This window comes from Lathamus discolor, chromosome 4, assembly GCF_037157495.1.
Source record: "Lathamus discolor isolate bLatDis1 chromosome 4, bLatDis1.hap1, whole genome shotgun sequence".
NCBI classification, from domain to species: Eukaryota; Metazoa; Chordata; class Aves; order Psittaciformes; family Psittacidae; genus Lathamus; species Lathamus discolor.
In genome coordinates, this window is record NC_088887.1 from 22,482,782 (window position 1) to 22,500,572 (window position 17,791).

Consider the following 17,791-nt stretch of genomic DNA (forward strand, 5'->3'; position numbering starts at 1 on the left):
GTATGTCAGGATAATTTTATTTAATAAAAATAGTTACACAATTAGAAACCAACAATGTCAACATGTTTACAGTATTTTGTAGACATCAGTAACTGTAAAGCTCCAGTCAGGCTCTATAGTCACCTCATCACCACAGCAACAGCACAGGAACCTGAACAACATCCAGGTGTGGCTTCCATACATTACTAGGCCTGAAGATATAGGCAGCACAACATGCTTCTCTATTGAAGTTGCCAGTTTCATTACTTTGATAGAAAAATCACTGTTATTGCTGTAGCTCATTAGTTAATTTTTGAGTTGCCTTTACAGAGTTTTGTTCTCTGGATGAAAAACTTGATTAAAATTGAGCTGCTTCTTTTGGTCACTTGACACGAGTGCTGTATACCCATTCCTCGTGCCTTGCTGCAACTGCCATCAGGCCAAGGAACTCAAAGGGCAGGATATGCACATACTGCTCTTTCCCAGGACAGCTCATCAGCTAGAATTTCAAATTTCATTTTAAAACCAAAAAATGGTAAAGAAAGGAATATATACATGGGTGGCTTCAAGTTGCAATTTCAGGATAAGGCAGTTACATGTATAATTACATTTATACAGGCATATTACATGTATAAATGCCAGTACAGCCAAACCCCTCTTTAGAGGGTTGCTGCAGAAGGCAGGCTGCAAACAGGGGGAAGCTTTGGGGAATGGGTTCCCCTAAGCAGCAGGCCTGAAAGGGCTCCCCAGACCCCAAGCAGCACATTTTAACTATATTAATCATGGACCTTGCACGGTACAGGCTGAGGCTCACAGAAGTGTTAAGAAGGGCTGTAGCTGTCCCAGCCAGGGGTGAAACACCTTCCCAACCCCAATGCTGTGAAGTCTCCATAGCATTTAAAGCAACCGATGAACCAAAGCTGCTTCTTTGGGCTCTGACTGGAAAAAGCTCTAAGCAGCACACAGAGAGAAGGCATGGAGAGAAGCACACTGCATTGCATCTTCTCCTTCGCCAGTTATCCTTGACACTTAAACTTGTCATGTCCTGAACAGCAACAGGGACATTCCACAGGCCATTTCCACAGTATGCTAGAGATATCTGTTGCTGTGCTGGTCATGGTGCCTGAGTATCCGGATGCCCAAGCCCAGGACAACTCTGTGCAACTCGTTCCCAGTGATAAAGCAATTTGGAAATAATAAATTAGTTCTAAAAACCAGGTATGAGGCAAGTTCCAAATTGCTTAGACTACACAAAATAAAGGAACTGCCCACTCCAAACATTCATAGTCCTGCTTAGGTGGAAAAAAAGAGGTAGAACTAGTGGACAGTGCCCCACAAGAAGCACAAAGGCATTTTAAAATAAAGGATAAACCCCAGAAATCAGCATTTTTCAAAGCCTCAGGCAGTCATCCAGGTAACTATCATAACTGAAGGTGTCTATTTAGTCACCAGAGTTACAATTCTCCAGTGTCATAAAGAATAGCTTAAAACCCAGCAAGTCACCTTCCTTCTCAGTGCCACATCCCATTGGAACAGCTCAGCCTCCAGGGTAGTGAGGCAGTGACTCCTGTAATCACAAGAATCTGTGGTTCTAAAGGCCAGAGGCAAAAATGTCAAGGGAGCCTTGGATTAGCTTTTTGCCTACTTAAACTCCCTTTAAGCTAACCCTCCAGCTTCACAGTCCCTGGGGCAGAGGCCATCATGACACAAGCAGAGCTCCTGATAGCCAATTCACCAATGTCACATATTACCCTGGGACTGTTAAGTTTTTGGGGAAGCACCATGATCAGCTCTGGCAGCTGGGGTGAAAGGAACAGTATAAGCAACTCAAGGAAGAATGTGCATATGCAAAAACATAAGTGTACTAGTCCTCAAAACAGAGCACCCAGCATCATGGGACAGCCACAGCAAGAGCTACGCTGCAGAGTACAGGCTCAACGCCAGCTCTTGTTCCAGGGCTGGGGCTCTACACAGAGAGGTCTGTTAGTGTGCCCCCACTTCCACCCCACAGCAGCACCTCAGTGACAGAGAGCAGCAGTTGACTAGACAATCATGAAGCTGCTTTTTCAATGGCAGCCTCCAGATGGACAGCCTTAGATTAAAACCTCCCACGGCTTTCACTCTTTGAGAAAACTTACTGTTCTTTGCTGCACATCCCATAGAGGCAACAGAAGAACAAAAGGCATTTTAGAAAGAAGATATTTGTTCTTACTTACGTAAGAGCTAATACATTTACCTTCTAAAATGTGCTACTAATATAGTATAAATACAGATCAAATACCATTCAGATGACTGCCTTGGAAGAAAAGGCAAAGATTAAAAAACAGACCTATATCTTCATATGTAGCCACCAAGAGTCTTCACCTGGTGCTCTACTGGCTTTCAGGAGATCTGCTCTGCATCTGCTCTCGTCTTCTGTAAGCTCTTATAATACTGTATATGCCACTGCCCAAGAACACCAGTGAGATGGCCGCAAAGTAAGAGGCATAAATCATGAACTGCAGAGAAGGGGAAAGTAAATAAAAAAGAAGCAGTTAAACCAAGCAGTTATCAAATTTGTAAGAAGGTTAATACATGAGCTCCCTTCCTCTTCTAAAATACCAGGAATCTGTAATTATTTCTCTGTCAAACCCCTGACCCAAAAAAAGTAGCCAAGAAGCTTTGCAGTTTAGTTTACCTCCCTCCCTCCCACCAGTAAAGCTAAGAGTCCATCATACCTGGGTGAAGATGTCCAGCCCAAGTCCACTGGCATCTACAACAATCAAAGTGAGCAGAGTCTGAAGTGCTAAGGCAATGAAAGTGTTGACTCCAAATACCAGGGCATACCGCTCCACACTGAGATTTGTAGCGATCTGGAAGCTGGGGAAACATAACAACAGGCAAAAAGCAGGGAAATACAAGAATGGAAGGAACATCTCTGTACAAGAGGACTATGCAACCTGAAACATTACACAAACTGGTCCAGTATTTCCACAGCTAAATTACCTTGCACTGATAGTGTACTTTTCTAAGTAGGATCATAACACACTAGCATAGAAGCTAGAAAAGATGCACAGACACATGAAAAAAAAGCTTAAAAAACCACCCAAAACCCAAAAACTAATCCCAAAACCAAAATACCCCTTTGGGAGCTCTGCGGGTTTCAGTCTTACTGAAGCAGCCCTCTTGTCCATTGTAGCTAAAGGGTCTGGCTAGCAGAGAAGAAAAACGTGCTCTGATCCCAGAGAGCTGGTGGCAGTCCCAAAGCACTAGCCTACTGCAGTATAGTCCATAGCCTCCTACATCCTTATAACCAGCACTCCTTTTGCAGTTACCAGTTTCAGCATCAATCCTCATATTGTGCTTGAGCTGTCTTCTGGCAATTATGCGTATCTGGTTCAACAACTGTGTTTTCCTCTCCAGAGTGACACTGAAGTTTTCCTCCTCACCAGTTAGAGAAAATTGACATTTCAGCACAGGCAAAGCATTGTTCTCTTCTCATCTGTTAAGATTTCACTCCAGCCATGTTTATGAAAAACATTTCCCTGTCAAGCAGCACTATCTCACAATTAGCAGTAGCTGCTTTAGTATCATAAGACTTTAAAGCTTGGGCAGACTGCCAGCCAAATACATCTCCACGCCTCAGTTTCCGACCTGAATCACAACAGGTTTCCCTTTCCAAATTCCTGGTAGGTGAGACTCTAATTACACAGAAAAGATGCCAGCTTTCAAACCAGCTGTAAACTTGAGAGCAATCTGCATTAAAAAGATACTCACGTTGCTGTCGTGATTAGCAGCATGTAGATAATTCTGAAGACAACATAGGAGGCGTAGCACACCCAGATGTTACGAACAGTGTCCATGATATATACAGCAGCAGCAATAAGAAAGGAGAACAGGGCAAGTGCCACTTCACCCCACATTGCCCAAGACATTTTTATGTGACCCACAACAAAAACTGCAACAGCTCCTATGAGGGGAAGGAAAACACGCTGTTAGTAATTGCAACTAGAGCAGTTTGGAGACAATGTATTAGTGCTACCCTGAAATTCTGTCCAAGAACCTCTCTAAGACTCAATTTGGAGTTTTAGGAAGCCAGCATTCTTTATCGCAGCATGAGGCGCACATGTAAATAGTTTCGCAAAGGCGAGCACACCTGTTACTTGCTAGCAGCAGCTCTGTATTTAGCATACTCATGCATATTTATAGCTTTTCCAGTAAACAATTACATATTCATGAGATCCCCATGAACTAATTATAATATTTGCATCCTAATTAAGCATGCGCTTTCTTGCTGAGTTGGGGTCTGTGGTGGTCACAGTCTTCCTCACTGTGTTTACTGAATGACCTCAGTGCCTGTACATGCTCGCAAGGTCCCAGTGCTGAGTTAGCAGTTCGTATGTCCTTGCTTCTGTTCTGTTCCCAGTCTCACTCCACATGGGGCACAACTCTGCTATCTTGAAGGCTAACATCCTTGGTCTTATTTACTGTCTCCTTAGTTGTTATCAGTCCTGAGATGTTCCTTCCTCTGTCAGCTGAACATTCCTTTCTCGCTACGTGTTAGCAAGTTAGAACAGTTTGCTGTATTCTACTATGTTAGTTGAAAGACACACACACTATTAGTTTAAACCTACAATTTAGGCCTACATTGCACCCCTTTGAGACTTATGGATATACATATATCCTGTATGTCTCATTCTACACCCATTACCCATATTTGATTCTAATACACCATTGTGACCAGCAGCTACAAAACTGAATCATGATACATGCAAGGGTACAGACATAAATTATTACTATAATGATCACAAACAAGTTTTTTCCCTGCAAAGACATATCACCAGGAACAAAAGGCAGTTGGTAAGGCCGCCCATACATCAGTTCATACGGACTCATATGATTCCTTCCTGGCTGTATTCATATCTTTAACAAAGCAATTGGTAGGGCTTGTAACCAAGTTAAAGAAGTTTCTTGACATATGTTACTTAATTGTAACTTGAGTGTCTGATTCATACATTCCACTTTCCCATTAGCTTGAGGTCTATATAGGGTATGCAGATCCCACTTGATTCCCAAACACTCTCTCACCTTCCTAACTATTGCAACAAACTGCAGACCTCTGTCTGAGGACAAGCCTGCTGCTACACAATACCAGGGTATTATTTGATTCAACCACAAGCCATATTGGTGCATATATATAGGTGTATACATATATACTGGGGTGTGGGTATATATATATATGTACACACACACCTGAGCCTGTTATGCTTGGCAATTCTGTAAAGACCACTTACCAATAGTGTCCTGGACAGCTGCCTTTGTTGTTCCAGGTGGGGGTCTCTTAGCATGGCAAACAAGGTTCACACTTCTTTATAACATTTAAAAACTTGGGCCTCCACGACCTTTTCATCAAGAATATGTACCTGAATTTTCTTTCTTTAAACCTAATTTACTCAGTATATCTCTATCCAATAACAGCACGGGGCACTCAAGCATGTAAAGAAACTAATGGGTCAACATCTGCTTGCCAATTTTAAAATTTAAAGGTTGAAAGAAAGGCCAGGTTCCTGTCCACCCTGTCGCTCCCATGACTGAAGCTGTTTGTTTGCTTAATTACCCTTTACAAGTATTTATAACAGAACAAATAGCTTCTGTTTCTACAAGAAATTTTATCTTATTCCCCAACCTAACTGTAGCCAGGGGCTCTGTTGGGGAGGGTTTTGAGTCCAGATCAACAGCAGTATATTAACACATTGCCTCCTTTAATCTTTCCATGAATCCAGAGGGTGATTAATTTAGATCTTGCTTTACTTCATATAGCTTAGACCAGTTCACTGCCTTGGTGACTGCATTCTTAATACTGAATAAAATCTAACTCTGATATTGTTTCAAAGCTTGCCTATCCTGGTCCCGATTAGGGTCCCAGTCAGGATCAGCAGTAGGTGTGTGAAGATTTACTATACCTGCCAATGTGCCTGCCATTATTGGTTGCTCTAATGCAGTCCAAGCCATATGAATAATCATATTCCTGTCAACACTCTCAAAAACGTGATGCATAATTACCCACCACTTGTTTCCAAATACTCAAATCTCAATGGTAAAGGGAGTCTTTATTGTGACCAGACCATCACTGCCTACCGCTTGTCTTAAAGGTGCAGAGTTTCCCCTTGTTTTCCCCTAGTTTGCCCTGTTACAGGACTAAATCCTTCAGGCCCCTCTAACATCTCCTGTGCCTGTGCTTGTGCTTCATTCTCAATGTCAGCACCTCCAGCCCCATTAATCACAACAGCCCTTCTCCAAGGGGGCTACCATCAAATTCAAATCCTCCTCTGCATTCCTCAAAAGTTTAGTGCATAACTATCTTACGCTGCGCAAAGAACAACAGCGTTTAAGTGAATTTTTCTATCTTTCTCCAAGGACAATACTAACAGGTCCTGGAGTGCAAGATTAAAACTACAATCCTTTTGCCATTCCAGATGATTTCTCAAAGTGAACAACATTTCCACATAAGCTACTTCATTGCACTTTCCTTCTTGTTTCAAGAATAACGTCAGTTGTAACAAAGTACTGTAATTAATTGTGCTGTTCACAGGCCACTTTTCCCCAAAATCTAGTTTATACAATGGCCACCACTCCAAATAGAGTCTCAGAGAGTATCTGACTTTTACAGTAACATCAGGAGCTGTGCAGCCTCTCATAGCCAAACATGACGGAAGTGGAGCCAAACACCTTAGTGGCTCTCCTTCCTAACATCTCCCTTACCTGGAATCCTGCTGTAAACTCCCATTCACTTTTACAGGCATAGAAAAGGAAAAAACAAAACAAAACAAAAAACAGAGGTCAATGCCAACAGCCTCTGAAGTCTCCTCTCTGGCTTCCAAAGCACAACAGCCCCAGGACTCAGACCACTGCCACTCAGTCCTTTGTGCCTGACTGTAGCTGCATTGTCAATTGGGAAACTATTCTTATCCCAACCTGCAGGTTTTACATTCTTTTGATTCCCCCCGCATGCCACCCTGGGGAGGGAAGGGGGGTGAGGGAGTAACTGCATGGTGCTGAGTTATCAGCTGGATCTAAACTACAACAGGGAGAGAAGATGGATCACAAGATGGAAAGTGTGTGATGTTTCAGTCAGTGTGCAAACGAATGAGCAGACAAGGTGTGATTCATGCACTATCACAGTTGTACCTACTGAGAAGCCCAAATACACACTACAAGAAAATTCACATTTGAAGTAGGCCTTGTTCTGCAAACAAGCCAAAGAGCAACCAAGAGTGTAATGACGTTGCTGTACACAGCAAACTAGACAAACATCACACTGACAAAGGAAGATTTACTAAAGATATCTGAAAAACAGGATTGTATTCAGCATTTGACCACTGTACAGAAGTGCTACAGTGCAGCATCTAAGCTCTTTGTAGCCCACAGCTGGCCTGCTATCTTAGAAATCTTCCAAGCACACAAAGACTCCTTATAGACCATCAGCATGTACAAGCCTGCAACCCCATCGCATCAATCTTGCAGACTAGTGAAGAAGGTAGCTATGCCAAGGGAAAGTAATTTATTTCCCACCACTAAACTCTTCTTTCCAGTATCTGCTGTAACACTACCTGATTAACATTCTGCTCTTTAAAAGTCTGGCTCCCCTAGCAGCAAAACCCTAAGATGCAAAAAGGAGATGAGTCTAGAGCCTTCTTTCTACTGTCTCAGCAATTCTGAAATTTGGGAACAGGTATGTTCCCATCTGGGGATCTCATGGCAACTCACAAAGTTGTACTCCCCCTGCGTTTCAAGGTTATATTACCTAACACCTAATTATGACAAGATGGATCAACTATGTCCTGCAATTAGACACCTACACCATGAAAATGGCAAATCAGATCTGAAATACACCAGGAAAAGCACTTCTAGTACAGGGAGAAGAGTGAACAGTATGTTCTTCTATGAGTCCGAGGCTGAAAGCTGAGTGTGGCTCTGGTCATCCACCTTAAAAAAAAGAACTCATCTCAAACCTGGTTCGGTGCAAAGAGGGGCTAGTAAGATGACAAAGTGTAAGAACAGCTTAACTTTACCTAAGAACAACTAGAAAACTTGGCTGCTTTGGACCAGAGCAAAGATTTTTGTGCTAAAATACAACCTTGACATGACACAAGAGATAAATAAACTGCTCATTAATAAATGCAAACCGGGAATCAGAAGTTAGAGCATTTGCACTAGTGCCTCGGAAGTCTGGTCACTGAATGCTTGTCCTTACAGATCCCTCCCATTATACACTTCAGGCTTTTAGTTGTGATTATTACTTCATTAAACTTCACTTTTTTGAAGCAATGTGTCAGCCAGAAGGATTTGTTTGGTTCTGTCTTTTGAGCAGTTCAGGGACAGAGGCCAATCTGCTTTCAAAAATATGATTCCGCTATTTATAATAATGATAGTAAAGGAAAAAAAATCAAAATGGGAAAGAAAAATCTTCAGTTTTACATGAGTTTAGTTTACATGAGTTTAGCAGCTTTTTGATCAATAGGTCCATTTTTCACAGGCCTTTAAAAAAACCCCCAAAACCGTAATATCCAAGATGTTTGTAATATTTGAAGAATACTACTTTTATTTATTTATTTATCTCCCAGTCTGACATTTGGCTACACTATGGGGCATCTTTCTCTTGGCACTGATTCTTATCTTTCCTGGGGCCACGGCAGGATGGTAGGGGAAGGCAAATCAAACAAGAAATAAGAGCCACAGCATCATGCTACAGTGGAGGATCAGTGTATGACTGCATGCTACTAAACTGCAGGTTTAGCACACCAAAGACAATTTAATTGCCAAAGCCTTCAGAATCAAGTTGCCAAGAGTTTCAGACCCACTAACAATGGGTGGCAGACCCGATCTTAGAACTGCAGAACAGCCACAGCATTCCACTTAATTCCAAGAGGGGGCTTAGCATGCCCAAGAATGCCTTCCTTGTTTGTATGCTTTACTCTCTTTGCTCCCATGTAGGTGGCATCCGCAGCAGGTGGTGGAATGATGACTCCATCAAAGAAAAGGAACATACTGCAGCAACACTTAGAAAGCCTCTTTAAAGGTATTGTCCTAATTCTGGTAATGGAATCATATTAAACAACTTAATAAACAAATGTTTGTGTTGACTGACCTACCTTGCCCCTTTCAAGTCAAGCAACTTCTTTCATCTCAATAGCTTTTCTGCTTAACAGTGCTGAAATGACTAAATGTGGCTCACTGCATGTTGTGTGTACAGGAAACCTTCACATCTTTCCTATACTGCCAGAGGGAAAAAAGGAGTAAGCCCATCAGACCCTTGCTTTGACTGAGTGGTTAAAACAAGCACAACCCCACTGCCACTGTAACAGCCAAGGACATATAGTGAGCCATGTGCCTGGAGCCTTTTGCCAAATATTTCAGAATGAAGGTTGACTTGGGAGGCTCCTTTAAACATCTATGTACTGGATCACAAGAATTAGGGTTGCATACAGCAACTACCTCAACACTGAGCACCATACCCGTGCAAGTCAGGGAAGACTCACCCCAAATGCCACGGTTACCTCTCCTACATACTTGGGGAAACACAAGACACTTCCAAACCATGCTCTGGTGACCTTTATTGACACAAGGAGTTACATCAGAAGCTTACCTAGCAGTGTTGAGGCTGCCTCCACGGCACCATTGTAGATCTCTGTGCTATGAGAAGGCAGCACCATCTCCCACAGGCCCTGAGCATAGTTGATGACTTGGAAGTAGCCGCAGGTGGACAGTGCCCACCACACGGACCAGCAAAGCATGGTCTGGGAGGAGTAGCACTGCAGGAAGTCCTGCCAGAGATCTTTGAGCACCTTTATGATGTCTGCTTTCTGCTCCTGCACAGACTGGAGAAGGAAAGGGAAAGAAATGTTAGTCTTTGTTTATAAATATTTGACGCTGCTCCACAAAATTGCCCCATTCAAGTGGTCTGATCACTAGTGACTAATAGTACTACTCTTGGACACAAACCTCTACAGAGTAATGAATAAAATGCTTTTCCATCCCATGGTCTCAGCAGCCATCCCCTTTTACATCGGGAAGAAAGGTTCAGTCCCAAGCACCCCTCAATCTCCAGCCTTCTCAAGCATAGAGCAGTAACTGCTAGAAACACATGTATCTAGTACCGCATGAGCAACTGACGGGTACCAGGTGGAAGAGACACAGGAGAACACAACATGATACCCACTTTGACAAGACAGCATCAGAAGCCGGTCATTCAAATCACAAAGGCAAAATAACAACACTTACAAGTCATGTTCCAAATTCAACCAAATTTGGTAACACTGAGAACATGAAAGCTACCAGATGAGTATATTTCCCCACAAATAAGAATATTTTCTTTAGTATTAGCATTCAGGGATTATAAATATTCAAAGAAGCAACCTCATTTTGCCATACTCTACCCCTGTTGATGTTCACCAAGACTTTGAGAAGGTGAGAGATGTTCCTGGGGATTTGAAGAGAAACAGAAGCCACTTCCATGAGACACTGCTATTGCAAATGGAGCTTCTGCATACACAAGTGCTCTGACAAATGGCATGAGAGAAAAATTAAGCTTTCCCCTCCCAATCTTTCTAGAAAGATCATAAAAGGGGACAGGCCCACAAACTGGTTTGAAAAAAGTTTGAAAATAGATGAGTTCTAGCAACAGGGGATGACAACAGATGAAAACTGCTTTTTACATACAGGCTGTTACAGTCGTGTTCCTAACTGCTTTGTGCCAACAGCAGCAAAGGAAACAAGCATGTATTCACTTTATAGACAGAGCTGTTGATTACATTTGCTGCATACACATGCAAACCGAGTCTTTGCAGGCAGGCAAAACCCTTCTTGTGTAAGTCAGAGCAGTGGTTAATTCATGTAAGACTGTGCAGAGTCTCCAGGGCCCACCCAGCATCTGTCACTTGCATTCCATGCAGGGAAACATACAGCACTGTCACAGGACCGAGCTATTTCACACTGTGCTGTTGCACATCCAGTTTTGGAGCAGTTTCTGGACAGCAGCAGCGACACTGGGCTCTCAGCACTACAGCCCTTCCCTGGGGAATCATGCGTGTGCCTGGGAAAGACTATTCTCCATAAGCAATAAAACCGATTTTAAGTTTTCTACTAAAACTCCCAAAGACCATAGCCTAACTCTGTCCTGAAACCCTTCTTTCCACCTGTCAAAGCATCACTGACTTTAAAGAATCTTTAATAAAGACCACACGGTCCCACTGGTGCTTTGCCAATGGCAAAACACTTGCTCTGCATGTGGATGCCATTCCTCCAAAGCCCAATAGAATAATGTGGGAAGAGGTCAGCTTGTGGCAATGTGACTTTAGGAATGGAACTTCCACATGGAAAATTTCCCATGGAGCTCAAGTTTAGGCACAGGAAAACCAGGGAAGGCAATTGTCACATACACTGCAAAACATGATTTGGCACATTCAGCCCTAGCATGTGCTTGGTAAGCCAGGAAGGCCCATTGCCCTCCCAGCAGTAGTTGGAGTGGTGGCAGTGGTGGTTCAATTATTCATGCAGCCATTCATTTATGTTGGTGAAATATTGTTGCTGTTAGTAAGAAGGACTATCATCACACACCAGTGTTTCTCAGCTTTTAGCACCTGGTATAACTCAACTTGAAAGTCATGCAAGTGTACCTGCTCCTGTTTTAAAGTTTTTCCCTTTAGTGTGGAACCCCTATTGCTCTCACAGGATAGGAATTAGATACACAAAAGGGATGGATAAGTTATATTAATATACCTTACTCATTATCAGCAGTTTTCTTAACAAATACCCTTCATCATGCAAGTATAAACATGGTTAAAAATACTTTCGCTCACAGGAGATTGTGCTGGATGGGGCAGGATTAAGTGCCTGGAATGTTAATACCTTTAATTCCAAGCTGTAGCTGGAAGAAGCTGAAAGCAGCCTCCCAGATGCTGCCTCCCCCGACCCAGCTAACTGGGGTTATTAAGTGCAGTACCCATTAGATGATTAAACCAACAGTCACACTTAGCTCCTGGCTTGTTCTCAGGACAAGCACAACCTCCTCCTAACCGAGGAACATGGCTGACCTCTCTCCAGAGCCTTGAATCCTCCCTGCAGTGACAGGATCTCCATACATACCCATTACCTGGAACAGCATGCCAGGGAGGCAGAGACCTGCCCAGCAAACAACTACCACATGCATTGTGCCTCAAAACTGGAGGCTGCTCTCCTGTCACGCTGTGGGATCCAATACGTCCTGCTACTTTGTGACTTTGTTAGAGGTTACACAGCACACAAAAGCCACAAGTCGGGGCGCTACCTTGGCGCTCTCATGGGCTGCATTATGCTGTTATCATGCAGAGGTGTCTCCTACACTTTATCCATATTCTGTATGTAGCTAATCAGTGTCGGCCTCTACGTGCTCTCAAGGACTACTGCAGTTTCCTTCCCAACCAAGTTTCCTTCCAGGTTCCTAAGACAAAACCTAATTACTACACAGGTTACTGCACAACAGTTAAAGTAACAAGTGTTTCCAGAAGAGGAGTGCAGGAAGAACTGCCTCTTTTCTGCAAGTCACAGAAGCACACAGAGAATTTGGACATTGACACTATTTTTAGTCCCTTGCTTTGTACTGTTGAGTAGCAATTTGGTGCCCAGAGAATTTCAATCACAGCTTTAAGACAGACAGAACAAACTTCAGAAAAACTAAGGGGCAGCCTACCACGTTCAATCAGCAAAAGAAAACCAGGAATAAATCTTCCTGTGCCATAAATAAGGACATGGGATAAGCAAAGGGAAACTTTTTGCGGTTGGGTATTACATCTCTACTGCTGAGTACATATATGCACATATGCATGCAAATATATATGGATGTCCACATGCATGACTACCACATCGGTACTGTATCTTCTGCTTATGTAAAGCCAGGGCACAACTTGCCTGTTTCTCTGCTGAATTATCTTCCCCGTTTAAGGGAACTTTAGTCTCATCCTCCCAGCCGGGTGCCCTCTGCACACTGGGATGATCTTGGACAGCCGATCCATTTTTACAGTCCATGACCTTCATTTCCCAGCTGAGCTGCTGACTTGAGACATGGTGAAAGAAAAGGCTTTTCTGCGGCATCGGAAGAAACCACGCTGTGCCAAAGGCAATGGATATGCTGGTTAAGGAGATAACGTTCAAGCGGAAGAGGGACCATCCTGCCACCGACACAAGGACTTGCCCGGACACAGAGCCCACCGTGTAGCCTACCAGGGTGGCACTCCGGCAGTAGCTGGTGACCTTCTGGTACAGGTTGATATCAACGATGCTGTAGATGTAGGAGTAATAGGCGATGTCGGTGGCAGTCCCCATCCCGTAGAAGAACTCAAGTAACTGGATGGCCCTCAGCCCCTGCGCGTACAGCAGCAAGAACCAGGTGACGATGAGGCTCAGGCCCTGCAGCAGGACCACAGGCTTGTACCGCAAGTAGTCCGTGGCCAGGAACACCGGGCACAGCAGCGCCAAGTAGGAGTAAGTCCACACCGGGTAAATCTTGTTGAGCACCTGGTGGGGGGAAAAGACGGCGGTCACCCCCCGCACCCACGTCCTGCGCGGGAAGACGCCAACACGGACCCCCAGGCAGGGGTGCGGGGCGCCCGGAGCCGCAGTACCTGGGTCTCGGAGAGGTTTTTGTGCGGCCCCAGCAGGTACGGGGTGAGGAAAGGCTCGGAGGGCCGCACGCTGCAGAAGAAGCCGTAGGCGCACAGCAGCCCCGTGGGCAGCGCCCAGCAGCACCCACCACCGCCGCCGCCGCTGCTGCTGCTGCCTGCCCGGGCAGAGTGCCGCGCCGGCCGGCCCCCACGCGGCCCCGCCATGCCGGGCAGGGGCCGGGGCCGGGGCCGGGGCCGGGGCAGGGGCAGGGGCAGGGGCAGGGGCAGGGGCAGGGGCCGGGGCCGGGGCCGGGCGGGGCTGGGCCGGACGCAGTCCCGGGGCCGGGAGGGCCGGGGGGTGTCACCAGCTGGCCCGTCCCGGGTCACCTCCCGAAAGGCACCTCCAAGCGCTCCCCGGCACCGCTCCGCACCATCCGCCGGCGGCACTGCGTTCTGCCCTCTGATTGGGCTACAGTGCCTCCCATCGGAAGGCCGACCAATGGAATGCCGGGGTGGTGGCGCAGGCTGTGGCAGGACTGGAGCAGGGGCGAGCTGGGGGCGGGACGTGCCAAGGCGGGTGGCGGTGCCGCGGCATGTGGTGAGCGGCCGGGAGGCAGTGGGCTCCAAGCCGGGGAAGGGGTGCGCGAGCGGCGAGGGGGTCTCCAGGAAGGGGTCATGGTGGCGGATGAGTCACCAGGCATGTTGGGGACGGGCGGCGGGGAGCTAGGGTGGCACCCTGCTGTGCGCGCGGGGAAGGAGCACGAGCAGCGTGCCGGAGCTGCCGCCGCTGCGGAGGCCGGCACCGCAGCGCGCACCGCCACCTTCGCGTTCCTCGGCTCGCCCTTCACCCGGGACAGGTACAGGCCTTTCCGAACACCATGTCACAAAGAGCTCCTCTGCCTGCTGCGCTGTGCGGGTTCGCCCATTCCAGAGCCAAATTTTGCTGCTGACCTCTGCCGCTTGCTTCCCTTCAGCGGGGTAAGAACTGGTTTAATACAATCTGCCCCGTGTTGCCCAGCCAGAAGAAATCTTAGATAAGGGAAAGTACAACTATTACATTAAAAGTAATCTAACACTTTGCCAACCCTTCTCTAAACTATTTGCTGTTCTGCTACTCGATCTATCCAACACTTTCCACCTGCTCCACCACGTTGCAACCACTGCAAGAGCTTCCTTCTCTTTTCCTACAGCTTATTCTCCAAATGGGCTGATGCCACAGAAGGTTCACACCAGGGGTCAGGCCTCCCACTTGTGTGAACAGTGGCACATCCTGCTGCCGAGCTGGGGTCAATGCTCAAGGAAACAAAACTCTCCGGAAGGCATCTGGCTAATACACACTTGGGAGAGCAAGAACAGGTTCCTGTCAGCCCCAGAACAGATTCCTTCAACTGCAGAATTTTATTACAATCTCTATCATCACAGCTTAAACGAATCTACAAAGGGGGTTAGGGCCATAGGATTACTGAGCTGTAAACACAGCTAAACATTTTGGTGCTGTATCATCTGACATCAGTGGTCTCCTGCTTTCTGGCTATGTTCTGTGTCTAGCAAAATTGTCTCAGTTTTCCTCAGGCCGTTGCTCCTCAGCATCCCCATGTTCTTTTTTGTTTTGCAATTTTATTAGAAAAAATAAAAATTAACCCCACCCCCTGACAGTTGCCTTTCCACCACTTTAGCTTTGAGAAAAACTCTAAATAGAGCCAGCTCCTGTTAATACTTTGTCATCCATCTCAGCCATTTACAAGGAATTGATGATCTCTTAGAATAGCACAGTTAGAGTGAAATGAGCTGAAATGATGATGATAAGTTGCCATGGGGAAGTGAACAGAATCGCACAGTGCCCTCTCACTTAGCTCTTAGCAGCCCCTCTGTTCTGCTGGCATGTGGCTCAGAAGCAGGTAATAAAAGGCTATGTATGGCCTACTAGCATGAGGTACAGTGCATTGTTTTACCAGTCTGGGTCATCAGTTCACACCCAGCAGAGCTGTGAGGAAAGAGTCCCCATGGCATGCCCTGCCTAGGGGCAGCAGTTCCCACAGCTTTCAGGATCTGGTGCGTACCCCAACCTTACCTCCCCCTTTTCTCTCTGAACAGGCACACATCCTTTTCAGTGGAAAAAAGGAGTAATAGAAAGTTTAAAACAAGATTCAAGATATATAGGAATAGGTAAAAAATTCCTACCCTTCAACTGCAATTTTTTTTTTTTTTAATTCCAAACCCAGCTATTACAATTTATGTTAGCATTAAACAATGACTGGTTTCATTCCCAAATTATATGTTTGTTCATATCTAGCATCCCAGACAGGTGATGTGAAGAGTGGTTTGAAAATCACAATCTTCCACACAGGATGAAGCCACTTTCCATAGAGAATAATTCTCTTACCAGAAAGATTTGAGCAGTGTGAGTGGTTGCTGGTATTCTGAACACTTCCACATAAATAATATTACATGGAAATAATTATGAAATCTTTCAAGACCGTAACAGTCAGTGCAAGCCCGCCACAGAGGTACCCCTTGCTGTACACGTGTGATCTGAACTGCAGCATGGATGCACTGTGTGGTGGTTGCTCTTTACAGACGCAACTCAGGCTTCTACATCTCCTGAACATTTCTAGTGAATAACATTTTATACAACAGCATAGCTTATGCAGTAGTATTGGGCAAAACCCTTCTGTGCTGGGTTAGTCCACCACTCAGGACTGCCTTCAGAGCATATGAGTTTCCTCAAACAACCTCTTTATCAGAAGCCTCACCTTTGTACCACTCAGGGCTGTTGTACACTATAAGGCTTTCTTGCTGCAGAGGGGACATGCCGGCTGTGTTTTCCTGCTCCTCTGTTGCACAAAGGAATTCAGAAATCTGCTTGTACTTGCCCAGAACTCCTCAGACTTTCAGCTCAATCTCAGAAACTGCTGCTGGCACTTTGGAAGAAAATGATCACGCCAGGCCCTGCAGCAGGGCACTGTTGCTGCTTTCCTTAGTACTAATGACTAAGAATCCCTTTTGTCTGAATCTAGCGGGGAATCATCCCTAGAAGATGCTTGATTCAGCATGAGATCCAAGCAACTCATCTAAATTAACACATCAGTCTTGGAGTCAACATTTTAAGATCACATCCACACCATAAGTTCTAATAGGTTTTGCCCAACAATGCACCAGAGGGGAGTATTGTTAACCAGTTCTGGCCTGTAATTTATTGTAGAGGAATTTATAAAGTATATGTGCAAGAAAAGTTCTCTTAAATCATGCCAAGTTGTTTGGAGAAAGCTTCTGTGAGTTAAAAACTTTCTACACACTCAGGAAGCCGTTCTTCAGGGAGCTCTCTCAGTACATGAGAGCACTAAGATGGTACCAATACTTGAGAAACTCTCCAGAAGAAAGGAGTAGACCAGATTTCTCTTTTGCTAAGCACAGGAGGAACAAAGACACATAAATGTGAGAAAAGGCAGCAACTGATTAATTTGTTTTTATGATTTTGGACATTCTAATTCATTTTGGGAAGTAGACTATTAACTAGTATATATTAATTAGTATAGATGTCGGAATGAAACAGGAGTAGCAAGAACAAGAAAAGCCAAAATATTTCTGAAATTAAGCACGACTAGATTACCACAAAGCCTACAGATTGCAGCTATCTGTAAGAACAGAAGATTGGATACAACCTTTAAGGTCTGTGTCTTCCTTTCCCCCTGACTGATCCTTTAGTAATTTAGAGGCTCTGAACAGAAGGCTTACAAATCTTATGCAGCCGTGAAGGGTTGATTTAAAAGCTCCACCATTGATTCCTTTGTTCAGATAGTATGCCTTTATTTCCGTTACTTCCTATTCTCCAAGTGTTTGTTAGTTCCAGACTTTGTCCATACAGGTGTTACATGTTGAGTAAATACAAGCCTGAATTCAAGTGGATAGCCCTGTCCTGCACGCACTGGGCACGCAATTTCCTGGCATCAAAACCAGTGGATCAAGGAGGAAAGAGTACAGTGTCTTCCCATATCAGGACCTCAAACAGTAATCTCTTAGCCTTAAGGACAACAGAATTGACTCAGCTTCTTGATTCCTTCTCCTTAATTCCTTTAAAATTTCTATCCTTCTTCAAAAAATAAAGATGTATAAATCCTGCTAGGATATTCTTTGAATGCCACAACTTGGCTTTTGGAGCCATTCCAGCTTTTGGAGAGAAAGAAAACTCTCAGGGG

At 45.0% G+C, this 17,791-nt stretch overlaps 1 protein-coding gene across 1 annotated transcript; it reads right to left on the bottom strand.

Moving 5' to 3' along the window:
• SLC19A2 (solute carrier family 19 member 2) lies at positions 1-14,047 on the bottom strand. Its single transcript, XM_065676655.1, has 6 exons — positions 13,617-14,047; positions 12,904-13,509; positions 9,605-9,836; positions 3,736-3,928; positions 2,697-2,838; positions 1-2,477 (listed from the first exon to the last, which is right to left on the bottom strand). Exons 1-6 carry the CDS (start codon positions 13,818-13,820, stop codon positions 2,352-2,354), a joined length of 1,503 nt encoding a protein of 500 aa, XP_065532727.1. The 5' UTR covers positions 13,821-14,047; the 3' UTR covers positions 1-2,351.
• Positions 14,048-17,791: the final 3,744 nt, after the last annotated feature.

Coding starts and splice junctions, on each gene's coding strand:
- SLC19A2 (XM_065676655.1), bottom strand. CDS start 13,820: ATGGCGGGGCCGCGTGGGGGCCGGCCGGCGCGGCACTCTGCCCGGGCA. Junction 9,837..12,903: donor ATAATTCAGCAGAGAAACAG/GCAAGTTGTGCC, acceptor TTCCTTCTCCAG/TCTGTGCAGGAGCAGAAAGC. Junction 3,929..9,604: donor GGCAGCCTCAACACTGCTAG/GTAAGCTTCTGA, acceptor TTCCCCTCATAG/GAGCTGTTGCAGTTTTTGTT.